We start from the raw sequence: 26,081 nt of genomic DNA on the forward strand, positions 1-26,081 counted from the left end.
TGTTGATTCTAAAATGGTTCACGTTCCAGCCTGCGGTCACTGAGTCAGGTGGCAGCTGCTCCACGGCGGTGACCTAGGCACACCCTGTGAGGAGCAGAGATGCACAGCAAGAGCCACCAGGCACCGGGGCCAAGGCCGGGCGCCGGCTCTCACCAACCGTTCGGCAGCGGCCTGAGCTGCAGCCAGAGTGAGAGGTCAGAAAGATAAACAAACACTGGAAAATCATAAAACTGTCTTTGTTAAAAAGCAATACGAGTGGGGCTGACGCTGTGGCAAAGCAGGGAAAGTCAGTGCTTCAGTGCCGGCACCCTGTGTCAGAGCGCTGGCTCCAGACCCGGCTCCCTGCTGGTGTGCCTGGGAGGGCAGCGGCTGGACCCCTGCCATCCCTGGGGGACTCAGGCATTTGGGAATTCCAGGCTCCTGGCTTTGGCCTGGCTCAGCCCTGGCTATTGCAGGCATTTGGTGGATGGAAGATCTCTGTCTCTGTCTCTGCTCTCTGTCATTCTGCCTTTCAAGTAAGTATAATTTTTTAAAATTATGATTGTTAGAAAATCTACTAGGTGAATTCAATAAAGTTGTAATTTACAAAAATCAACTATAGTTACTTATATCATCAATAAACAGTTTGACAATGAAATTGAAATACCATGCATAATGGCATCAATAAACGAAACGGTAGGAAGACACTGGGCAGGTGCACAAGGTCTCTACAATGCAAACTGTAACATCTGGTTAAGAGACATATAAGGAGTTCTAAATACAAGGTTATTTCAAGACCGGGTTAAATTGCCACTCGAGACGCCAGCATTCCAAATCGGAGCACTGGTTTCAAGTCCTGGCTGCTCCACCTCCAGTCCAGCTCTCTGCTGTGGCCTGTGAAGGCAGTAGAGGATGGCCCAAGTCCTTGGGCCTCTGCGCCCCTGTGGGAGGTCTGGAAGAAGCTCCTGGCTCCTGGATTTGGATCAGCCTGGCTCCTGCCATCTGGGGAGGGAACCAGAGGAGGAAAGCTCTCCCTCTCTCTCTGTAACTCTGCCTTTCAAATAAATAAATAAATAAATAAATAAATCTTTAAAATAAATAAATAAAGTTTTAAAACATAAACACAAATCAGTCCTCTAACAAACAATTCTACTCGTAGGTCTCCTTTCCGAGGGAATCAAAGTGTCTGTCTACAGAAAGACATAAAATTGTTCACAGGGACGGGCGTCGTGGTGCAGCGGGTTCAGCTGCCGGCGCCCCATATTAGAGTGACTCTCTGAGTCCTGGCTGCTCCGCTTTGGATCCAGCTCCCTGCTAACGTGCCTGAGAAGGCACAGGAAGCCAGCCCAAGTGCTTGGGTCCCTGCCACCCATGTGGGAGACATGGATGGAATTCCTGACTCTGGCTCCTGGCTTCGGGCTGGTCCAGACCTGAATGTTGCACCAGTGGATGGAAGATCTCTTTCTTTCTCTTTCTCACCTTTCACATTAATAATTTTTTTAGAAGTTCAGAGGAATTTTACTCATTGTAGCCCCAAACTGGATATAACCCGCAGATGCCAGCCACAGATGAACACGTAACAGGTGCAGCAGTCACACACGGGAGCCTGGCAGCAGTGAAGATGACGAAGAGGGAGCACTGGTGTGCACGCTGCAGGCCTGCGTCTGAGGGAGGGTGCACAGGAGGCAGCACTTGCCCTGGGATGAGACCCAGTGGTGTCTGGGGCGTGCAGTAAGGGAGTCCCTTCTCAGAACCTGAGGCACCCTCTGAGGACAGAGACGCGGGCTACACGGGGGCATGCGGATCTGTCTACACTTCTGGAACCAGTGTGACCCACAGGAGTTCTTCACTAAATACCAGCATAAACTTTAAAGACATTCGTATTGAGATGTCTCAGTATTATACTTCAGTAAAGTTCACCTCAATAGAAAAGTATTTCAGTGTTCTTGCAGACTTTTTGCCCCCCCTTTTAATAGTTATTTACTTGAAAGGCAGTGAGAGAGAGAGAGAGAGAGAGAGAGAGAGAAAGATCCTCTAGCCACTGGCTCACTCCCCAAATAGCTGCAATGGCCAGCGATGGGCTAGGCCAAAGCCAAGAGCCTGGGACTCCATCCAGGTCTCTCATGTAGGTACAGGGTGCAGCACTTGGGCCATCTTCCACTGCTTTCCCAGGCACAGTAGCCGGCAGCTGGATTGGAAGTGGAGCAGCCAGGACTTGAACTGGCGCATCTATGGGATGCCGACACTGCAGGCGGCAGCCTCACCCACTGCACCACAGCACCTGCCCTTCTTGCAGACTTCTTTTTTTTTCCTGCCTATTCTGGTTGTTGGTCAGGCAAATAAAAAAATTTAACTCAGTGGCTTTCAAATGTCTTTGACTACATCTACAGCATGCTCAGGAAAAGAGCCGGAACCGCCAAGTCTTAGTTCCAAGGAATTGTTTCTGAGCAGGAAGGTGGCAGCCAGTGTCCTGACTCCCAGCCCAGGGCTCGCTGCACTGCCGACATGCACGCGGTAAAATCCAAGTCTCTTACGTCACTGCTGCCGAGCACTGTCAACCCAGAGGGAGCTGAAGCTAACGGGGAAACGCTGTGTAAGAATGGGAGGTGTAGCAAACGACCATGCTGCAGTTCCTAATCAAGTAAAGGGTCTCAGAAATCATCATCGAAGCCGGCGCCGCGGCTCACTAGGCTAATCCTCCGCCTTGCGGTGCCGGCACACCAGGTTCTAGTCCCGGTCAGGGCGCCGGATTCTGTCCCGGTTGCCCCTCTTCCAGGCCAGCTCTCTGCTGTGGCCCGGGAGTGCAGTGGAGGATGGCCCAGGTGCTTGGGCCCTGCACCCCATGGGAGACCAGGAGAAGCACCTGGCTCCTGCCATTGGATCAGCGCAGTGTGCCAGGTGCGCCCGGCCTTGGTGGCCATTGGAGGGTGAACCAACGGCAAAGGAAGACCTTTCTCTCTGTCTCTCTCTCTCACTGTCCACTCTGCCTGTCCAAAAAAAAAAAAAAAATCATCATCAATGAACACTAACATTGTTACGTGAACTTCAGGGAAACGTACACAGTGGAAGCTCTGGATGGACCGAAATGCGCCCACCGGGGCTAACATCCGCCAGGGGCCTCCCGATCACACCCAACAAGAGACACAGGGCCCAGCAGAGCCCGGAGCCCCAAACCATCCCATGTCCCATCAAGGGGCTGGATGGAACCAGCAGTTCGTAGGGATTACAGGGGCTGGGGAGCACATTAAAAATATGAGGTCACTGGGGCTGGTGCTGTGGTGTAGCAGGCAAAGCTGCCGCCTGCAGGGCCAGCATCCCATGTGGGCGCCAGTTCCTGTCCCGGCTGCTCCACTTCTGATCCAGATCTCTGCTATGGCCTGGGAAAGCAGTAGAAGATGGCCCAACGCCTTGGTCCCTGCACCCATGTGGGAGACCTGGAAGAAGCTCCTGGCTCCTGGCTTTGGATCTGTGTAGCTCCGGCCATTGCGGCCAACTGGGGAGTGAGTCAGTGGATGGAAGACCTCTCTTTCTCTCTCTCTCTGCCTCTCCTTCTCTCTGTGTAACTCTGACTTTCAAATAAATAAATAAATCTTTAAAAAAAAATACAAGGTCAGGCAGGGATGTGGAGACTTCCACAGGACGAATGACCAGTACCTCTTCTACATATAAATGGCATTAAAACACACACACCAAAAAAAAAAAAAAAAAAAAAAAAAAAAGGAGATGGAGGAAGAAGGGGAAGAGAGAGAGAGGGAGGAGGAGGTGAGGAGGAAGGAGACAGGAAGTAGGGCAGGGCCTCGTGGGCCAGCGGCCGGGACAGGAGCGGCGTGAGGGCTCCTGAGGTAGGTGTGGGCCTTGGCTGCTGTGGTCTGGGTGGCGTGGCAGGACATTTCTGAGATGAGCGGGGACCAGCGCAGTCTGGTCTGAGCTGGCAGGAAGGCTGTACCGTCAGCCTGGTGACTGCGGCTGCTCGCACGGTGCTCCCTGTGCGGTAAGTCGCCGCAGGACATGCGCGTGCAGGGGAAATAAAGCCACCACGGCAGAAAGGGGCGGCTGCTGAGCGAGAGCCGCCTGCTCCGTCTGCTTCTGTGTGTGTTTCAAGTTTTCCACGACCGAATGTTGTTTCAAAATCCCTAAGAACTCACCTGGCCCCGGTAATAAGAGCGAGGGGTCTGCATGCGGGACATTGGAGTCTTTTTCCTCCCTCAAGCACACTCCCCCCACCACACACACACCATGAAAGAAACATGGAGACGCCGGCACAGCGGCACGCGCGTGGCCCGCGGTTCCCGCGACGGCCGAGAAAGACGACGACACGTACGCCTTGGCTGAGAGTCTCGCAGCTGATGGGCAGCAGGGTGCTCAGCTCCAGGTTGGTCACCATCTGACGGGACTCGGCCAGCAAACGCTGAAGCTTGCTCGTGGGCGAGAAGGCGTCCTGGGGAGACAGCAGGCTTCAGCACGCAGGAAACCAGGCGACGAGCGCAGACAGCAGCCTGCTGCGGCCTGGCTCTACCCAGCAAGGCACCACATCCAGCACTGGCACAACCGAAGTCCGTCTGCTTCTCAGACGCAGCTCCGGCAAATCATCTGACTTGCACAGGCCCCCTGGCGACGGGTTAAGTAACATCCGGGATGAAAGAGTCCCAGTCATTACCTACTGGCTCTCCCAAGTCAACTTCCCAAGCCACACTTGGCAGACAAAACACTGGCAACATGGAGAGTTAACACCAAAGGCCTGGGGGCCTTTACAACTGTGGAGGGCGGGCCTTTGGCCCCGCTGTCCGTGCATCCCACACCAGAGGGCCTAGCTTCCACACGCAACGCGCACCCCGGGAACAGCAGGAGATGGCGCAAGCACCTGAGTCCCTGCCACCCGCCAGGAGATGTGGACTGAGTTCCTCGCTCCCGGTGTTTGCCCTGGCTGTTCCGAGCATTTGTGGAGATCTTTGCCTCTCGCTCCCTCTCTCAAATAATAAATAAAATTAAGTAATCAAAAATTTTTTAAATGTCAGCTGCTTTTCTTTTTTTTTTCTTTTAAGATTTATTTATTTATTTATTTGAGAGGTAGAGTGACAGACAGTGAGAGGAAGAGACAGAGAGAGAGGTCTCCCATCTGTTGGTTCACTCCCCAGTTGGCCGCAATGGCTGGAGCTGCGCCGATCTGAAGCCAGGAGCCAGGAGCTTCTTCCGGGTCTCTCACGTGGGCGCAGGGGACCAAGACACTGGACCATCTTCTACTGCTTTCCCAGGCCATAGCAGAGAGCTGGATTGGAAGAGGGGCAGTTGGGACTAGAACCAGCGCCCATAAGGGCTGCTGGCACCCAGGCGGAGGATTAACCTACCGTGCCACGGAGCTGGCCCCCAAAATTTTTCTTAAAAAGACAGGTGAACTTTAATCTTCCATGACCCGGCCCAGCGCTGGCCCAGCACACTGAAGACGTTCCATCAGCACTGCCGGGCTGGGGCTGTGGCGCGGCAGGTCAAGCCACTGCCTGTGATGCTGCCATCCACTCGAGCACCAGTTCCAGTCCCGGCTGCTCCACTTCCAACCAGCTCCCTGCTACGGCCCCTGGGAAAGCAGCAGAGGATGGCCCAGTGCTTGGGCCGCTGCACCCACGGGAGACCCAGACGGAGCCCCAGCTGTTGTGGTCATTTTGAACTAATGGAAGGAAGATCTCTGTCTCCCTCTCTGTAACTCTACCTCTCAAATAGATAAACACATCTTTTTAATTTTTTTCATAAGCATCTGCCAAATGACTGTTGTGAATATAAACACGGACAACACAGGTGTGCAGGGTCAGGGCTGTGCTGCAGATCAGTGGCTGCAAACACTGCGGAAGGGGCTCCGAGAGCTGAAGGCCACAGCCATGTCCCCTACGTAGGCCTCTAGAAAGTGCACAGCCTGACCGGAGTGCAGCTGACACACCACTGACTGTACAACCCAAGGGACCATCTGATGGGCCTGACACACGCACACGCCCATGAAACCACGACCACAAGGAACAGGGCACACGCTCCTCACCGCCCAGCCCCTTGCAGTCCCTCCCTGGCCCAGCCACCACTCATCTGCTGTCTGTAACCACAGAGCATCGGCACGTCCCATCACCTGCCCTGTCCCTTATGGTTCACTTGCTGGTGGACGTTTAGGCTGCTCCCAGCTCTCCAGCCGATGCGGGCGGGGATGCCCCCAAGCGCATGCACACCCCCACGTGGAGCCCTCTGTCCCCTCTCTAGGAACGGAATGGCTGGCCACACAGCACGAGCACGGTTAACTTTCCTGCGGCTCCCAGCCCCTCATCAGGGTTCCCGCCACCCAGATCCCAGTCGACAGGTGCAGACACTGTGAGGGGTGCAGCCTGCCCAGCGCGGTTCTCCCCTACACCCCCCTGCCTAACGTCTGTGCCTCTTCAAGTGCGAATCTGCCTGTGTTTACAGCTCTGCTTCCTGATGATAGAGCACTCACTCAGTCACCTCTGAATCCAGCGCCATCGTGTTTTGGGGACGGCTGAGCACACCTCCCTTATTTGCTTGTCCGGTCTTACCTCATCTCGGTGCTGTGCTAACAGAACTAACGCTCGTCAAACACCCACGCCCCGTGCCACCTCACACCCAGCAGTGGCCAGGCCACTGCTGCACATGTCAGACGGGGACACTAAGACTCAAGGAAATTCAGTAATTTTACTGAGATCACAAAGACAAAGCAAAATGGGGTTCTGAGCCCCGGAAATTCTGATTTCAAAGCTTGGAATCTTCCCAGAATAACACCCAGGTAAGCTCAGTTGAACCGGCTTCATTCTGCAGCAGCTGCGGGAACAGCTGTTTATGATGAAGACACCTTGGAGAACCTGTCTGTAGGCACGGCGAGCAAGGCCAGCACGCCCCCTGCGCACGCGCGGGGAGACTGCCTCACTGCCCAGGGGTCAGGACTGGGCACCGTCACGGTTCATTCCCTCAGGGGGCCACACACTGAGTCCCAGTTAAATGAACAGAGAAGGTCTGCAAGTGTGAGCGTGGTTAAATGTCTCAAAATACTGACAGAGTTGGAAAAACACTGCAAAAGGACACACGCATTTTACCACGTCTGCACATGCTTACAGCACACACACACACAGCAGACGGGAAACACAGAAACAAGCAGGACCCACCCTGGACGGGGTCAGCTGGGGCCGCGCAGGGCACTGGCAGGTGGGCTTCACTTAGTCGCCAGTGCTCATCTCTTCAGCAGGGGAGGCCATGGACATGGGTCAGTCACCTAACTCAGAGAAGCAGAAACAGCCGTTGCCCAGCCCTCTACTGCAAAAAGCAGCGAGGGGTGGGAGCTGGGCGTCGAGTCCCGGCTCTGCTGCAATCCAGCTTCCTCTAAGGGACACCCTGGGCAGCAGCAGGTGACGGCTCAGGAGCATGGGCCTCTCCCCCGCCCCATGCATGCGGGAGACCCAGATGGAGTTCTGTGCTCCTGGCTTTGGTTTGGCCCAGTCCCAGCTGTTGGGGACACTGGGGAGATGGAAGAGCTCTCTGCCTTTCAAATGAAATGGAAATAAACAAAAATAAAAATAAAAAAGTGAGCTGTGGAGATTCAGTCAAACTTCCCCAAGTAAGAAAACCAAAAGGTGGGATGTGGAGGTCAGTCTTTCCTTTCCTAACTCAGAGGTTCTCACAGCCCAGCGTGCATCACAGCTCCGGGGGGCTGCCCCGGCTCCCACGGTTCTGACTCAGGAGGTCCGGGGTGGCCTGAGAGCACGCACGTCCAGCAAGCTCCCCGGCTGCCGCTGCGCTAAGGGACACATGGAGGAAGAACCACCACCCTCCTCTCCTTCCTCCAAGCTGTGCACAGAAACTAACCGCCGCGCAGAAAGGGAACTTTTAAAAAAAAAACCTGTGCTGACTCAAAACTTATTTCTCCTTTTCATCATCTGAAATGAACTGGTGGGCCCATTTCATTTTTCAAGAAAGAAGAGGCAGGAGTCTGGCCTAGCAGTTAAGACACCAGCATCCCGCACTGGAATGCCTGGGTTCGGTCCCAGCTCCACTGCCAGTTCCAGCTTTCTCCCAGCACAGGTTCTGGGAGGCAAATGATGGCTCAGGTGTCTGGGTCCCTGCCATCCATGGGGAGGCCTGGATCGAGCTCCTGGCTCCAGGCTTCGGTCTGGGCCCAGTTCCCGCTGCTGCGGGCACCTGGGAATGAACCACAGATGGGAGCTCTCTGTTTGTTCGTCTCAAATAAATCAATAACTCTTTTTTCTTTTTTTGACAGGCAGAGTTAGACAGTGAGAGAGAGAGACAGAGAGAAAGGTCTTCCTTCCATTGGTTCACCCCCCAAATGGTTGCTATGGCCGGCGCACTGCGCTGTTCCGAAGGCAAGAGCCAGGTGCTTCTCCTGGTCTTCCATGCAGGTGCAGGGCGCCGGCCTATCAATAACTTTTAAATACTGAAAAAGGAGGGAAAAATAAATTTACTTAATCTTTACACTGAGGAAAAACTAACCACGCTGTAGTTACCTGAATCCTTGCAGCAAAGTGCTGAAGGCGACAGGTGCGACAGAGTGGCCAGGATGGCCCAGGCCGGGCCCAGGCTTTCTCATTAGCAGAACAAAGGCCTAAATTCACCATCCCAGGCCAGCGCCCTGCTCACTAGGCTAATCCTCTGCCTGCAGCGCCAGCACTCTGGGTTCTAGTCCCGGTCGGGGCACCGGATTCTGTCCCGGTTGCCCCTCTTCCAGGCCAGCTCTCTGCTGTAGCCCGGGAGTGCAGTGGAGGATGGCCCAAGTGCTTGGGCCCTGCACCCCATGGGAGACCAGAAGCACCTGGCTTCTGGCTTCGGATCAGCGTGGTGCGCTGGCCGCAGCAGCCATTTGAGGGTGAACCAACGGAAAAAGGAAGACCTTTCTCTCTGTCTCTCTCTCTCACTGTCCACTCTGCCTGTCAAAAAAAAAAAAAATTGCCATCCCAGTAATCAAGAACACCAGTTCTCCCACCCGGGACAGCCCCGGCCACGTCCACGGCATGCCACTGTCAGCGGGGCCACGTCTCCTGGGGTGCCTGCTGGCAAGAAGTGCTGCACACAAGCAGCTGGGTGTGCCTTACGGGGCGCTTTTGGTGTTCTGTTCTGTTCTGTTGTTTTCTTTTTTAACCATGAACACATATCAAGTTACTCAAAAAAGCAATACAACCTTCTCTTTAGAAAAAAGAGGATTGCTTAAAACAAGTCCTACATTTAAAGTCATGGAGCGGCCAGGTGAAGCGAGCACAGGGAAGAAGGCCAAGGCTCTGGTGGGAGGCTGACGCAGGGGCCGGGAGCTGCGCAAGATACAGACCTGCTCGGCGGGCAGCACTGCGTCCCTGTCCCTGGGCGCAGACGAAGGCTTGCACGGGCTCTTTTTATCACACGAGGCCTCGGCCTCGTCCTCCCGCGAGGCAGGCTTCGAAGAACCCAAACAGTGGGTGTGCTGGGTGGCGATCAGCTCCCTGTGAACAGCAGACCGAGCGGAACTCAGAACAGCGTGTCACCAGCACCGCCCCCGCCACGTGGCCCAGCAGGGCAAAAAGTCACTTCTTCAGCCAGAGACGCGTGCGTGGCACGTCACGAGTCAGAGCATCCCTCACACAAACGTGAAGCAAAACAGAACTCCCAGTCAAGAGTCGCTGCGCAGTGGGAGCTTCCCCTCCTCCAAACAACCAGGGAGAAGGTTCCGGGGACAGGACGCTGGGAAGGGAGGGGAGGGCCATCTCAGCCTAAGGCAAGACTGGCAGGACGCTGGGCTTTGTGCCTGGCTCTGTAGAGCCCTTCTGTGAAGGTGGACTCCACTGTGGGGACCGCTGAGGTCGGCAGGGCCTCAGTACCCGGGGCAAACCCGGGGCGGGGTTTCTGTGCCTGTCACTCAAGTTCCAGCCCACCAGGAGCTCCTCCCCGCCCAGGCGCCGCTGCAGGAACGCCAACACTGCAGCCAGATAAGGAAGGGGCACCCAGCGCCTACAATCTACAACTCTCTCTTCCACACAATCACGCACGTGTCACGCGGTGCCCTGGCACGTGCCTCTGCGGGAAGAACAGTGGACGTGGGTCCCTCTAAGGAAGCGAGGCCAAGGGGGCCTTGAAAGACGACTGCGCGGGACAGTGAATATGTGTCACTCATTACATTCACAGCTGTCCACTCTGCTCAAAACCGGCTGCCACCAGCTCTCCCTTAACACGAGTGTTCACGTTTATCAGTGAGAAACGGGCAGTGTGCCCTACTGATATTCGCAATTATTCAAAGAAGATCTTTAAAAAACCAAATATGAATAGATGACATTTAGTGGGACAACAATTTCTTCTAGAGTTTGCAACTTGGCAGAATATCCGGATGATCTGTGAATGACTCAAGCTTCTAAAGAGCCCAAGCCTACTCCTAACGCCGTGTGTAGCAGGAAGAGGCTCCATCATGAAGTCGCGTGATGACTAGAAAGGTTCTCGTGTGGAAAGCTCGTCCTTCCTGTGATTTAGCGTTGAAGAGCTGTGCCTCATCTAGAAACACACAGCACTGCAGCACCGCTCAGCCCCAGGGCTCAGCGACCCATCAGGCAGACGAGCCTGGAGAACCGCTCAGGCTACTAACTCACCTGTTTCCTCTCCCAAACCCCCAGTAACTTTTAGCAGCTTGTTAAACACAAATATTCTCTCTCCCACATGAGGTTTAAAAACCAGAGACCTCGGGAAATGTAAATGCAGAGGCAGGCATACGCTGGACACACGGGCAAGCAAAACGCCAGGTGGCCCCGGACCCGGGCAGACCCCAGCTCGGGTTCGGGACGCGTGGTCTGACCTCCACGGCGGCTCCCGGGCGAGGGCTGCTCCGAGCAGCACTCCACTGTGTGGTGACCGTCCGTTTGCTTTTTTATAAAACATATTTGCTCAGCTCTTAACAACTGGCTTTGTTTTCAAGCAAAACCTTTGCCTCAGAGGCTGTTCGCTGGAATCTAATAGTCTCTGTACAAACAACAACGCGCTCTGCCCCGCAATGAGGAAAAGACCCAGTGGCTCGCCCAAGACAAGCCTGCCCTTCGCAGACACCACTTCCGCTTTACCGTGGGCGAGAGGGGCCGCCGCGGCCCTTTCTGCCTCTACCTTCCGCACGCGCGCGGCCGGGTGTGCACGGCCAGGCCGTTACCAACCTCACGGAGGAGCCATGTTTCACGCCACTGACGCTTCCTGAGCAGGTGCACGCGGATTTGTGGCGGACGATCCTCTGCGTCTTGGAAGGCTTGAAGATGTTCATCCACGCGACGTCAGACACAGGGCCCAGCGCCTCCACCACAAGGTTGCTGGGGTGGCAGCACGCGGACTCACACACGTCAGCGTCACCCAGACAGGCCTCGCTGTCCTGGCCACAAGAGATCTCGGCCCTTTCCGTGGGATCCTGACACTCCACATCCAGCTTCCCCGGCGGTCTGGAGCCAGAGCAGCCGGCCAGGCCCAGGTAGACGTTCATGGCGTGCCACTGCTTGTCGCCGGCCGCGGGTGTCTCTTCGTTCTGAAGCCCATTTCCGTCGCCCTTTGGTGACTTTGCGTGGGCCTTGCACAAGGTCACTTTGCTTTCAGGCTCAGTTTGGAGTTTCCCTCCCAGAGACCACGGCTTCTGCCTCTCTGTCGAGTCCTTGGTGAGCAGAGACGAGAGTGCGACCGCACCCTTCTCCCCGAACGCAGCGCCCGCCTGCAGCCGGCCCTCCTTGCAGGCGTCACAGGAGCCCCTGTCCAGCCTACTGTGCTGAGCCAACGCCGCCTCCAGTTTTTGGTCCCTAACCAGTGACTTCTGATGTTTCTCCCTTTTCATGTCGACTTTTGAGTGGTGAATCTCAAGGTCTGATAAACACATGTCTCTGCTATGGTAACATTACAAAAACACGGACGTGGTGAGATACATTTGACATTCTCATCTCATGAACACAGCAAAGCCCGGGGAAGACCCACTTGCCTGGTCGTTACAGCCCAGGCCTAGCCCCTCCCTCCACCTTCCCTTCCTTTCTTATCTCCTGCTGCAGTGACTGTCTATACACCAACAGACCAAGACTACTACAAAGACGGGACCATTTCCCTTTGAAGTGTGCATGCCACATGCACTCAGGCCACCTGATCCTTGGAAAACACAGCTCGCGCCCTGTTAAGGCACAAACCACTTTATGCTTTCAAGGAATGGCCGCAGCTCATCTCGTGTCAATGAAGCTCAGAGAACAGAGAGCCAACCTGTTAGGGGCTTTCCGGGAAGAGCACCCTGAGCTGGTCTGGTATCTCCTGGGCACAGCAGCAGCTGGGACATGGAGCAACAGGGGAACAGCACCCAGCAAGGCCTCAGGCCCCGCGAGTGGCGGGCGGCAAGGTCCGTCCAGTGCAGACCTGCGCTTCCATGCCTAGGCCCTCTCTTTCCCACGCCTCATTTTTTCTAGATTTATTTATATGGGGCCGGCACTGTGGCTCAGTGGTTAAGAAGTCATCTGCAGGCCGGCACCGTGGCTCACTAGGCTAATCCTCTGCCTGAGGCGCTGGCACACTGGGTTCTAGTCCCAGTCGGGGCGCCGGATTCTGTCCCAGTTGCTCCTCTTCCACACAGCTCTCTGCTGTGGCCCAGGAGTGCAGTGGAGGATGGCCCAGTTCCTTGGGCCCTGCACCCACATGGGACACCAGGAGAAAAACCTGACTCCTGGCTTCGGATCAGCGAGGTGCGCCGGCTGCAGCACGTCAGCTGCAGCGGCCACTTGGGGGGTGAACCAACGGTAAAGGAAGACCTTTCTCTCTGTCTCTCTCTCTCTCTCTCTCACTGTCCACTCTGCCTGTCCAGAAAAAAAAAAAAAAGGAAGAAGAAGAAGAAGCCATTTGCAGCACACATCTCTTATGGGTACTGTGGTTCAAGTTTTGGCTGCTCCACTTCCAATCCAGCTCCCTGCTAATGCGCCTGGGAAGGCAGCAGAAGATGGCCCAAGTGCCTGGACCCCTGCACCCATGTGGGAGACCTGGAAGAGCTCCTGGCTCCTGGTTTTGGGCTGGCCCAGGTCCTGCTACTGCAGCAATTTGAGGGGTGAACCAGCGGGTGGAAGATCTCTCCCTCTCTCTTCCTCTCTCTGTGTAACTCTTTCAAATAAACCTTAAAAAAAAAAAAAAAGTACAAGTGCATCGTGACACCGCCTCAGCAGGATTACCTGCACTCCAGAGCCTTCGGTTCCTCCGTCCTGGAGTCGTATATCTGCACTAATTCCTGAGAATTCTCCACATTGAAATTCAGAAACTGCAGATCACTCTGTTGTTTCACATAAATCTGCCAGAACACGGAAAGTCAACATGGGATACAACAGGACCAGACTGAACCAGCGCACGATACGGCAGCTTCAAACCCAAAACCAGATCAGGGGGCTACTGCGGAACTACAGTAAATACACTCGCTTTATTTTTGCTTGTGTCAGCAACAGGTTTGTTAGTGGTCTCCCAGCTTTTAATCACCATAAGGAAGACCCCATCAGCTATGCTAACACGGTTCGCACCCAAGGTAATCTGGATCCCAAAAGACCACCCACAACCCCACAGCAGGGACTTTCCTGGAGACCGGCAGGGAGCGGTCCCCGGACGCCCACCTGTCTCAGGTTGTGCAGCTCGGCACTGGTGCGCTCCTGTTTTGACTTCGCGATGTCCAGTAGCTCATCTTTCCTCTTCTCTCTCTCCACTGTCGAAGGACAACCGTCAAAGCACGTTCCGCCAGCCTCATCAGTGCAGAGCCCCCTTCCCAACTTCCCAACTGACTTCATTTTTTACAGATTTACTGACTTGAAAGGCAGAGTGACCGAAAGAGGAGGGAGAGAGAGTGAGGACAAGAGCCAGAGAGCCTCTACGCACTGGTTCACTCCCCAAACGCCGGCTACAGCTTGGGGTGGGGGGTGGGGGGGACACTAACATATTTTTGTTGTTTGTGAACTTAAATGTAGCAAAATGGCTGACCAGGGAGCTTTGATCTGTGATCCTGACCAGTTCATTTGCCAAATGGGAAAATTTGTGTCTTTTTTAGATTTATTTATTTATCTGAAAGTCACAGTGACAGAGAGGAAGAAGAGAGACAGAGATATTGTCCATCCTTTGGTTCACTTGCCAAATGGCCACAACAAACAGCTCTGGGCCAGGATGAAGCCAGGAGCTGAGGCCATCCGGGTCTCCCATGTGGGTGCAGGGACCCACATACTTGGGTCATCCTCTGCTACTTTCCCAGGGGCATTAGCAGGAGCGGGACTACAAGTGGAACAGCTGGGACTGGAACTGGCGTCACAAGTGGTGGCTTAACCTGCTGAGCTACAATGCTGTTCCCAATTGGAAAAACTTTTAGTGTAATTAATGCTGAGTCGCCCAAAGGGATTCAAACTCACATGTGTGTGTGTATTTACCTAAACACAGAGAATCTCTGAGAGCGAAGAGGCTGAAACTGGAAGTGAGCTTAGATGGGAGGATTGAACAGTCATTTTTCTTCCTCTTGGCAGGGGAGGAAGTGGGAGTGGCTTCCAAATCTCTGCACTTACTGCATATTACTTTAGTTTTAAACATTTCTCAGCCAGCGCCGCGGCTCACTAGGCTAATCCTCCGCCTGCGGCGCCGGCACACCGGGTTCTAGTCCTGGTCGGGGCGCCGGATTCTGTCCCGGTTGCCCCTCTTCCAGGCCAGCTCTCTGCTGTGGCCAGGGAGTGCAGTGGAGGATGGCCCAAGTGCTTGGGCCCTGCACCCCATGGGAGACCAGGAGAAGTACCTGGCTTCTGGCTTCGGATTGGCACAGCTCTGGCCACTGCAGCCAACTGGGGAGTAAACTAAACCAGCGGATGGAAGACCTTTCTCTCTGTCTCTCTCTCTCACTGTCTAACTCTGCCTGTCAAAAAAAAAAAAAATTTCTCATATTACACAAGCAACCTTTCAGTGTAAACCTCCGTCACCATGAATCTTTCCGCAGGAGCAGGTGGTGCTCCCGCTTCGCTGAAAGCCCCGCCCACTTTCAAAGCCTTCGATTTCCCGAGAGCTCTGTTCACCTGCTGGGCGCCGAGCCTGAGAGCACTCCTTCCCAGGCAGAGTAGCACACTCAATGCCTCAGTGCACAAGGACTAAGAGAGGCAGCGTCCTGTTTTTAAAGTCCTTTTTACAAGGCCCAGACACCGTGGTTAAAGGTGAGCACTCCAGTCCCAGCTAGGAGAAATCAGCATTTGTGGATTAGCCTGACGATGAGCAGGTGAGAAGCTGCAGAAATAAGAGAATCGGGGCCAGCACTGTGGCCCAGGGGGTTCAGCCCATATGGCAGTGCCAGTTTGAGTCCCAGCTCCTCACTTCCCAACCAGCTTACTGCTAATGCGACTGAGAAGGCAGCAGAGGGCGGTGTGGAGAGACCCGGATGACGCTCCTGACTCCTGGCTTTGGCCTGGTCCAGCCCAGCTATTGCAGGCATTCCGGGAGTGAACCAACAGATGGAAGTTATTTCTCTCTCTCCCTCTCTCTCTGCTCTACCTTCCAAATAAATAAATCAATCTTAAAGAAAGACTCTAAGGTAACATATCATAGGAGAAAAAATGTTACTATGTTTTAGGAGAAATGATTTGATTCCCACAGAGCTGAGACACCAACATTAAATGTTTCACTTAAAATCTAACTCAGGAGGGGCCAGCACTGTGGCACAGTGGGTTAAGCTGCTGCCTGCGATGCCAGCATCCCATATGGCCACTGGTTCAAGTCCTGGCTGCTCCCTGCTGATGCATCTGGCAAAGCAGAGGAGACGGCCCAAGTGGTTGGGCCCTGCACCCACGTGGGAGACCTGGAGGAAGCCCCTAGCTGTTGTGGCCATTTGGGAAGCACCGCAGCAGATGGAAAATATCTCTTTTAATTTTTATATAAAAATTTTATTTATTTATTTGAGAGGTAGAGTTACAGATAGTGAGAGGGAGAGACAGAGAGAAAGGTCTCCCATCCACTGGTTTACTCCCCAATTGGCTGCAGTGGCCAGAGCTGCGCCAATCCGAAGCCAGGAGCCAGGTGCCTTCTACCGGTCTCCCATGCGGGTGCAGGGGCCCAAGGACCTGGGCCATCCTCCACTGCTTTCCCAGACCACAGCAGAGAGCTGGACTGGAAGAGGAGCAGCCGGGACCAGAACTGGCACCCATACAGGATGCCGGTGCCGCAGGCGGAGGATTTACCTATTGCGCCACGGAGCCAGCCCCGAAAATATCTCTTTGTCTCTCTCTCTCTCTGTAACTATGCCTTTCAAATGAATAAAAATAAATCTAAAAAAAAAATCAAACTCAAGAGCCGGTGGTGTGGAGCAGCAGGCTAAGCTACCATGTGAGACGCTCACATCCCATATTGAAGGGCTGGTTCCATTATGTCTCAATTAAAAGTAATTTCAAAAACCCGACGAGCCCTCACTACCTAACTATAAGAATGGCTGAAGTTAAAAGGCACTGCCCCTCCCACGACAAACACCTTCCTAAAACGGGCTGCAGCTGAATGGGTACAGTGAGCCCGACCGTGCACCGACCCGTTTTCAGGACCCCGAACACACAGCACACGGACGTTTACCACTCTGGGCCCTGCACGCAAACGCCTGCTGCTCTTTCCCCGGGGCTGTGCAGCGGGTCGAGAGCACTCAGAGGGAGGCGCGGGCTCTGAGGAGACCCCAGCTCCACAAGGGAAGCATCTGTGGGTGGCCCGAGGGCCAAGCAGTGGAGAGCGTAGGGAGGAGTCTCTGAAGGCCACTCCCCCCCCCCCCCCAAGCAGGTTGACTGCTCAGGCCCTCCCAGCACAGGCCTGTGGTGTCATCTTCCTTCTCAAGGTGACGCGTGCGGAATTCGAGAATAATGACCGGGCCAGGTCATTATTAATTCACACCTTTGCACCACGCAAGTCAACAGTGTAACAGACCCACAGGGGGCTGCATCGCTCACAGGGAGTCCCCGTTAGCTACATGAATTCAATTATACGCACAAAGAAAAAATAAAAGGGAAACCCAGCTACTTTCACTGCGGCAGTGACGCCCATGGTCGCCGGTCTCTGCCCCATGCCCTCTGCTGCGCCGCAGGTACCCCACGGCCTGGCCCCTAAACACCTACTTTTTAATTGGCCCTCAGGTAACTTCAGCCATCCTAGCTGATTTTGGAGTAATCTACACGGAGCGAGGCAGGACCACCGTAACTGGCAATGCATCCCGGCAGCTTTCTCTGCGCGGCTTAGCTGGGAGATGAAAGCAGAGCGGAGCGGGCCGCTGTTTCCTGCGCACGCAGAGGACTGCATGGAGCCAAGTGCACCGGACCTGTGGGACCTGCTAGGTTCTCGCCAGGGCTCCACCTTTCACTGCCTGGGAGACCTGGGTGAGATTCAGCCCGAGCCTCAGCCCAGCCCTGGCAGGATCCACTTGCATACTGGTGAGGGGATTTCGCACAAACGAATAGGCCTCCAAGCCTGGGAAAGCAGCAGAAAGATGGCCCAAGTCCTTGGGCTCCTGCACCCATGTGGGAGACCCGGAAGAAGCTCCTGGCTCGTGGATTGGGCCTGGCCCAGCCCCAGCTGTCGAGGCCATTTGGGGAGTGAACCAGCAGACAGAAAATCTCTCTCTCTCTTTCTCCTTCTCTCTCTAACTTTTTCAAATACATTTTAAAAAGAATTTGTATTAAAAAAAAAAAGGAGGAAAAAAGTAAACTTCAAAGACAATGTGTCGACCTTCAGCCTTCCACTACGTACTATCCCGCTAAGCCTGAGATGCTGTTCCTGGGCTTGCTTCCCTTTTGTGACTGGAACGTAGGAGCTGTTCTGGGACAATGGTATGAGAAGAGTCCTAGGAAACCAGCTTGGGGGCAGGTGTTGCGGGCCTCGAGTCAAGCAGCTGCTAGGGCGCCTGCATCCGATAGCAGGGGGCCTCGTTCAAGTCCTGGCTACTTAGGACTGACTTTCTCTCTCTCTTTTAAGATTTATTTATTTATTTGAAAGTCAGTTACAGAGGGAGAGGAGAGACAGAAAGAATCGTCCTCTGCTGACTCACTCCCCAGATGGCTGCAATGGCCAGGGCTGGGCCAGGCCAAAGCCAGGAGCCAGGAGCCTCTTCCGGGTCTCCCACGTGGGTGCAGGGTCCGAGTACTTGGGCCATCTTCCACTGCTTTCCCAGGTGCACTAGCAGGGAGCAGGACTGGAAGCAGAGCAGCCGGAACTTGAACTGGTGCCCACATGGGATGCCAGCACCGCAGACAGAACTTAACCTGCTGCACCACAGCGCCCGCCCCTACTCTGGACTTTGAATCCGGGTTCCTGCTAACGTGCCTGGGAGGCAGCAAACGATGACAAGCACTTGGGTTCCTGCCACCACGTGGGAGACATGGACGGAGTTCCCGGCTCCCGGCTTCAGCCAGGCCCTGCCCTGGCCATTGCAGGCGTTTGGGAAGTCAGTCAACACATGGAAGATCTCTGTCTCTCCGTCTCAGTCTGTTACTCTGTCTTTCAAATAAATAAATAAAACTTTGAAAAGGAAAAGAAAAAAAGGAATCAGCTTAAGAAATGACAGAAAAGTCATTTCACAAAACAGGCTGTGACATCACCCAGCAATCCACATACTTCGCCCAGCTACACGTGATCGGATGCGTGAGTTTGAGGAGTGAGGAATCGAGAAGGGCACTGGCAGCCATCCTGCAGGGCTTCCTCCGACCCCTACAGCAGTGCTGGGCGACGTCTGGCCCAGGGCGGTCCACGGCCCACAGAATCGTCCAATCATCTGGCCTGGCCTTGCCAGGGCAGCCACAGGCACGACTTACACTCAGTAACCCCACAGCCGATGGCGTTTGAGCTGATGATCCTGGATGGCCTGCGAACGATGTCATAAACATCGAAAGCCCCCTCCCCTGCTGCCACGGCGCTCTGTGCACAGCATCTGTAGAGCGCTGCGTTCTCGGGGGGCCCGTGAGCCCCTCCACAACTCCCAGGGCGCCAGGCACACAGACAGCCAGAAACAGGAGGCGGCGATGGCGGCCCGGCAACCCCAGAAGTGCACACAGCGCCCTCTCGTGGTGGAGGATCACGCGGCCTTCCTCCGTCCTCCACCGAGACAAGAGTCCCCCTTCACTGGACAATCTTCAGTGGAATATGATTTTGTCCTTTTAGTGTTCAGAAACTTATTCTCCCTTAGAAAGAGGGATGGAGGGTAGGCATGAGCTGAGTCAAAATTGTTCATCTAATTCCCCGTTTTGAACTTTGCCTCCAAATCTATGATTTTCCTATCAAAACGAAACCCAGTAAAACCTGTGGCTGGCAGGGATACAAATCAGCTCCAGATACCACCGAGGTTCAGCTGGGAGGGGGGAGGGGGGTCACCCCAGAGCACATGCTGAGAGGGGTGGGCAGGGGACCCAATGTGATTTCCATGTTTATCCAAAGGGGACATCAGGAAACTTGCTTTAGATCCAGAAAATGTCATCCCTGCATTCTTATTTCAAGGTCACACTGATACAATAAAACACGTGAGTATTTTTCTAAATATAATAATTGTACGTGATGCATTTGCAAAACTGGGAAAATGTTGAATTTCCAGTTTTATCTAGTATTTGCAAAATTATAAATGTCCTCCCTTCATTGATCTGTAAGATTAAAAAAAAAAAGATTTATTTATTTATTTGAGAGGCAGAGGGACAGACAAAAAGAGGGAAAAGACAGGGAGTGACTTTCCATGTGCTGGTTCATCCCCAAATGGTCACAAAGGCTAGGGCTGGTTGAGGCCAAACCCAGGAGTCTGGACTCCACCTGGGTCTCTCACATGTGCGGCAGGGGCCTATGCACTTGGGCCATCTTCCACCTTCCATGGCTTCCATGAGCAATGGCAGGAAGCTGGATGGGAAGTGGAGCAGCTGGGAGTCAACCGGTGCTCTGATGAGCGATGCTGGCACTGCAAGTGGTGACTTACCCTGCTGCACCACACACTGACCCGCTAGGTTCCTTTAAAGCACACTTTTGTCCCTTCTATTTGAAAGGCAGAGATTCAGAGAGATAGACATCTTTCATCTACAAGTTCACTCCCCAAATGCCTGCAACAGCCGGGGTTGGGCCACGCTGAAGCCAGGACCCAGGAATTCCGATTGGGTCTGCTACGTGGGTGGCTGGGATCCAGGAACGCGGGTCGTCGTCTGCTCTCTCTGAGGGTCAATATTAGCAGGAAGCTGGACAGAAGCCGAGGCGAGGCTTGAACCCAGGCCCTCTGACGTGGGATGCAGGTGCCCCACGTGGCCTCTTAGCCACTGCAGCAAGCGCCCACTTGGGGATTTTTTCAAGTGGCTTTTCAAACAGGAAGACGAGGCTTTCAGCGAGAGGCCTGGTCGCAGGCCGCACGGGCGAAAGGGGCTCCTCATTCTGCAGAAGAGGAAATGGACGGTGTGGGCAGGGAGACAGCTTCACAGCTCTCCGCCCGGTCCCAGTCCCGCACAGGGTGTTTAAAGAAACCTGAAAACGTAGTGCAGCTCTTTAGAGAGGGGCTGATTCTACCAGCTGTCACAGAGGACTCACGGAACAGCCCAGGCTCCACGTGCACAACTATTCAGTTACTTAAGACCGCGTACGTTTGGGGCCGGCACTCTGGCACGGTAGTCTAAGCCTCCGCCTGTGGCACTGGTACCCCATACGGGCGCCGGTTTAAGTCCCGGCTGCTCCTCTTCTGATCCAGCTCCCTGCTAATGGACTGGGAAAGCAGCGGATGATGGCCCAAGTGGTTCGGCCCCTGCACCCACATGGGTGATCAGGAAGAAGCTCCTGGCTTCTGCCTTCAGATCAGCCCAGCTCCAGCCATTGTGGCCATTTGGGGAGAGAACCAGCGGATGGAAGACCTTTCTCTCTGTAACTCTACCTTTCAAATAAATAAAAATATTTTTTAGAAAAACCATTAGAAGAAGTCATCTACTTTTACCAGTAAACACCAGCTCGTCGTGCAGGCCGCTCCTCTCCTGCTTGAGGCGAATGATCTCCTCTCGCTGCTCGTTATTTTCCGTGGTCTTCTCATTGAGGTCGTCTCCACGGACACGAGGGGGAAAGGCCGCAGATGAACACCAGTGCCCAGGGCAGCGAGCCTGCGACGAAGCTCGCGCGCCCAGCACCCTTCCCCTTGCCACAGTGTCCTGCTGCAGCCACGGCCGAACCCCGCACGTGACCCCCGCCACAGCTCTGCCCCCTCCTGCTGGTCTCCCTGCGCTGGCCCGGCCTCCCTGGCTGCAGCCCAGTGCACACAGCAGAGTCTTGAAAAATAAGAATCTGCTCCCGTCATTTCTCGGTTAAAAGCCCTTCCGCTGCATTTAGGACAAAATCCAATCATTGCCACAAACCCTACCCATCCCCCTTGCTTCCTTCCTGGCTCCCTTGAACAGGACTGGGGTAAGGCAAGAAACGCCTCTGTCACTGGCACAGAGCCCCGCAGCCTGAGTGTGAGGTGTTCCTGTCACAGCCGAGCAGCCCTGGAGTCCCACCAGGGTCGGCTGCAGGCGGTGACGGACTCAGGAGGGGACCACGCGACCGAGGCCCAGAGCCTTCCGCCTTCCCACTGACCTCCTGGAAGGGGAGGGAAGGCGGACTTGGGGCTACACGCAAATTCCTCCATGAGGACACGTGGGGTCTGAGAGAACAGGTTCCAGGCTGGGAACACACCGGCGTGCTCGGTGTCACCAGGAGAGGGAGTGGAAGCTCCGAGTTCTTCCCCCATGTGGGCTTAGCGACACTGACGAGGACGGCCCCTACACCAGGGCAGGATTCCCTTCACATCCGAGGCTCTGTGCATCTCCCCCGCTTTGTCATTTGCCCAGTTCTATGTAAACACAGCAGATAACTCATGTTACCAGGTAAGGCCCAGGACACATCCACTCGTGAGTATCAGATGGAGTCCAAATAAAACGTGTGCCTGCAGGACCCGGGTCTCGGCCACGGCCACCTGGGACCCGCGTCTTGTCCACAGCCACCTGGGCCCTGTGTCTCGTGCACACGCGGCCACCTGGGACCCGCGTCTTGTCCACAGCCACCTGGGCCCGGTGTCTTGTGCACACACGGCCACCTGGGCCCCGCGTCTCAGCCAGGGCCGCCCCGGACACGCGTCTCGGCCTTACCTTTCAGCTTGCTGACTTCAATCTTAAGCGCCTTTAGCTTCTGCTTGTAGTCTTGCTTCTCCTTCACAATGCAAGTCTCCACCATCTTGGCATCGCGCAAAGCGTGCTCTAACAACTTGAATTTACCCGAACAGTCGGCAATGTGATTGACTGCCTCAATGATATCTTTGTCCTAAAAACCAAATTGGAAAATGATTGATAAAGATCGATAAACTCCTTCTAACTGGTGAGAAAAGATGACGTTGACCAGGCCGTCCCTGAGCGCCAGCCTCCGCCCTAAGCACTCCTCATGCAGTAACGTGTTCAACCTGCACAGCAAGGTGGTGTGGTCACCGCCACGCACAGACGCAGGCCCGTGCTGCCTCTGCACTTCCTGTCCCTCAGCAGGCTCCAGAGGAGACAGCACGGGCGGCCTGACAGCCTGGGGTGGGGAGACCCCTCCCGCGGGCCCCACGACCTCAGCCCCAGCCTGGGCACGTGAGAACCGTACTGTTGAGTTGTCTGAATCACAGGAAGGTGCCTGCTTGCTAAAAGGAGTTCAAACAATACAAGGTCTAGAACAGCCAGGAAAGGCCCCCCTTCCGGATGAGGTGGAACCACCATGAGTAACGGGTTCCACCCCTGCTTCAGCGTCACAGGCTGCCTTCTGGAACAGCTCAGCGTCCGAGCCCCCCCTGCAGGAAGACGGATGGGAGCAAGAGGGCTCGGCAGATTTACACCCAGCACAACCTGGGAGCAGGCCAGTGCCCGGAGAAACAGCGCTCACAGGCGCGTGATCCCAGTGAGCCGTCTCCTTCAGACCTCGCCTGGGCTCCTGCCTCCTCCTGCGGTAACTACGTCCTGGAGCGCATTCGCCTCTAATAGAGACCGCTGCCATGAAAACAAAAGCCCAGCTCCTTCTTCACTGACCCCTGTTTCTACGCTGCGGGGAAGGCCCTCGCGCCAACTTCCCTGGGACCATGGCGGCTATGAGGGAAACCATGGCGGTGTGGAAGCCAATAAAATGGCCACTGCTGGACTAAAGACAGTTCGGTCGATTTTAAAGCACTCTGATTAACTTCAAGAGAGCCCACCCATACCCCTTTCAATCACGACTGTGCTGGGAAAAACCCCACAGAAAGTAGCACAAGTGGCCCGTTCCAGGGTGGGGAGCAACCTGCACAGGCCCTGCCAAGGCACCCGCAGGAGGGCCTGGAAATCCCACGAATCCGCTGCAGGCGAGTGAAGATGATGACTCCCCGCACCTGCTGCACCAACACCATCCCCCTATTTACCGGGGTGCAAGGCAGCCCACAGCAAAAGACACCGAGGACCACCCCACTTGTCTACAACATTAGTGACCATGGCAACCGCTTGACTGCTGACACACAAAATGGCACCAACCAATTGATTCCCAACTGTGGGTTCTTGGGAGGAAAGCAAGGGGATTCAGGCACCCCGGCCATGACAGAGCCCCACTGCCCCTCCCAGGGCTTCGAGGACATCATTTTAAGCTCGATTCCCTCGCTTCTCCCGGTGCCTCCGGGCCGGGTGGGGCCCGGGGGCGGATCTAGCTCCACGGCCCTCTGCTCTGTTACCTTCAGCTTGATCATGGTGGTGAGGGACTGCTCTCGCGCCTGTAGCTGCCCCACCTGAGCAGAGAGTTCCACCAACGTGTTGCTGAGGTTTTCGTTTCTAGCCTGCAAGGGAACAGCACGCAGAACATGGACCGAGTCCTTTGAAAGCTTTCTTTACCACCATGAGCCACAGTCTGGGCGCATGCCTCTGTTTTGTTTCTTCTGTAACATTTCTGTGTAATAAAGTGAGCCGGGGCCAGCACTGTGGCGTAGCTGGTGAAGCCACCCCCTGTAATGCCAGCATTCCATGGGGTTCAAGTCCTGGCTGCTCCACTTCTGATCCAGCTCCCTGCTGTGGCCTGTGAAAGCAGCAGAAGATGGCCCATGTCCTTGGGCCCCTGCACCCACGTGGGAGACCCAGAAGAAGCTCCTGGCTGCTGGCTTTGGTCTGGCCCAGCTCCGGTTGTTGCAGCCATTTGGGGAGTGAACCAGCAGATGAAAGATCTCTCTCTCTCTCTCTCCCTCTCTCCCTCTGTAACTCTGCCTTCCAAATAAATAAAATAAATCTTAAAGAAATAAAGAGAGCCAACTAAGAAACTATGCGCAGGAACAGTGTCTGTTTCCCCCTCTGACTGTAGCTTCCTCCAGTACCCAACTTCACCCTCCTGATCATGCTGGTTATGGGAGTGAGCACGCCTGCTTGCCAATCTCTCCTCTGTATAATTTCAGGTTGGGAAGAAAGGAGACGATGAATGAATGAGAACTGGATAAGTCAGCAATCTCCTTTGCTGAAATAAAGGAGCACCAGTGAATTCTGTGCATTTCAAAAAATTCTATGCTAAAAAAAGTTCACACTAGAATATTCCCATTCACCAGCTATTTTCAAACCATAGCACTCGGGGCCAGAGCTGCGGCATGGCGGGTAAAGTTGCCACCTGCAGTGCTGGCATCCCATATGGGTGCCAGTTTGAGTCCCAGCTGCTCCACTTCCAATCCAGCTCTCTGCTGTGGCCTGGGAAAGCAGTGGAAGATGGTCCAAGTCCTTGCGCCCCTGCACCCGCGTGGGAGACCTGGAAGAAGCTCCTGGCTCCTGGCTTCGGATTGGTGCAGCTCCAGACACTGTGGCCAACTGGAGAGTGAACCAGTGGATGGAAGACCTCTCTCTCTGCCTCCCCTTCTCTCTCTGTGTAACTCTTTCAAATAAATAAATCTTTAAAGAAAAAAAAAAAACAACACAGCATCCTGTCTGCTATAATTGGTTGTGTTTATGCTGTACTTACAAATTGAAAAAAAAAAAAAAAAGGGATAAGCAGATTTTTTGCAAACACCTTCAGCAAGAAACTCACAGGCATGGTACTAAGTGAAAAAGTCAGTCTGAAAAGATTATATGCAGGGGCTTCAAACAGTCCATGGAAATGCGTAGCATGAAAAACCATGCACGGATTTAAAAATAGTTCGAGCCAAAGTAAACTTATCTTTTATCTCATTTTTCCACGCATGTACTGAGGTATCTTTGCACTGCATGATTCCAACTAGCATTCTAGAAAAGGCAAAGCTATAGAGATAGCAAAAGATCAGCGTCACTGGCATCAGCCAGGGAGGGGGAGGGCAGTGGCACTGCTCTGCAGGCGCCACACCGTGAGCATGTGCCACTGTGATTTGCCAAGACCAACAGAAGGAGACAGTGACCCTGAATGTGAACAATGACTTCCGGTGACAACGCTGTGTCCACATAAATGCATCACTGACTAAACGCCCCGGTGCTGCGGGTCCTCAGAGTCGGGGGGGCCGTGTGTGCAGACCCGGGACATGGATGCCGTGTGTGTGGACCCGGGGCACACAGGGCACACACATGTACACACAGGGCTGTGCATGTACACACAGGGCACACGGCACACACATGTACACACAGGGCTGTGCATGTACACAGGAGGAGGCATCTGGCTCCTCGCTTGGCATCAGTGCAGCACCAGCCATAGCGGCCATTTGGGAGGTGAACCAACGGGAGAAATACCTTTCTTTCTGTCTCTCTCTCACTAACTCTGCTGTCAAAAAAAAAAAAAAAAAAAAAAGGCCAGCGCCGCAGCTCACTAGGCTAATCCTCCGCCTGCAGCACTGGCACACCGGGTTCTAGTCCCGGGCGGGGTGCCGGATTCTGTCCCGGTTGCCCCTCTTCCAGGCCAGCTCTCTGCTGTGGCCAGGGAGTGCAGTGGAGGATGGCCCAAGTGCTTGGGCTCTGCACCCGCATGGGAGACCAGGAGAAGCACCTGGCTCCTGGCTTCAGATCAGCGCAGTGTGCCGGCCTCAGCGGCCACTGGGGGCTGAACCAACGGAAAAAGGAAGACCTTTCTCTCTGTCTCTCTCACTGTCCACTCTGCCTGTCCGGAAGGAAGGAAGGAAGGAGGGAAGGAGGGAAGAATGAATTACTGGAAGCTACAAAAACGTG

At 54.5% G+C, this 26,081-nt stretch overlaps 1 protein-coding gene across 2 annotated transcripts in view; it reads right to left on the bottom strand.

The window, feature by feature from the left end:
• The window catches only part of CCDC62 (coiled-coil domain containing 62), a 35,225-nt gene that overhangs the window by 3,797 nt on the left and 5,347 nt on the right, over positions 1–26,081 (bottom strand). The window contains exons 4-11 of one of the 2 annotated variants that reach the window (XM_051837803.2): positions 23,657–23,758; positions 22,080–22,251; positions 20,897–20,998; positions 13,581–13,669; positions 13,152–13,267; positions 11,133–11,840; positions 9,296–9,446; positions 4,301–4,417 (exon numbers count right to left, since the gene is read on the bottom strand). In XM_051837803.2, coding sequence (XP_051693763.2) covers positions 4,301–4,417; positions 9,296–9,446; positions 11,133–11,840; positions 13,152–13,267; positions 13,581–13,669; positions 20,897–20,998; positions 22,080–22,251; positions 23,657–23,758 — 1,557 coding nt within the window. The remainder of the gene's footprint in view (positions 1–4,300; positions 4,418–9,295; positions 9,447–11,132; positions 11,841–13,151; positions 13,268–13,580; positions 13,670–20,896; positions 20,999–22,079; positions 22,252–23,656; positions 23,759–26,081) is intronic. The other variant, XM_051837806.2, reaches the window with a different exon arrangement.

The sequence above is a fragment of the Oryctolagus cuniculus genome, chromosome 21, assembly GCF_964237555.1.
Source record: "Oryctolagus cuniculus chromosome 21, mOryCun1.1, whole genome shotgun sequence".
Taxonomy (NCBI): Eukaryota; Metazoa; Chordata; class Mammalia; order Lagomorpha; family Leporidae; genus Oryctolagus; species Oryctolagus cuniculus.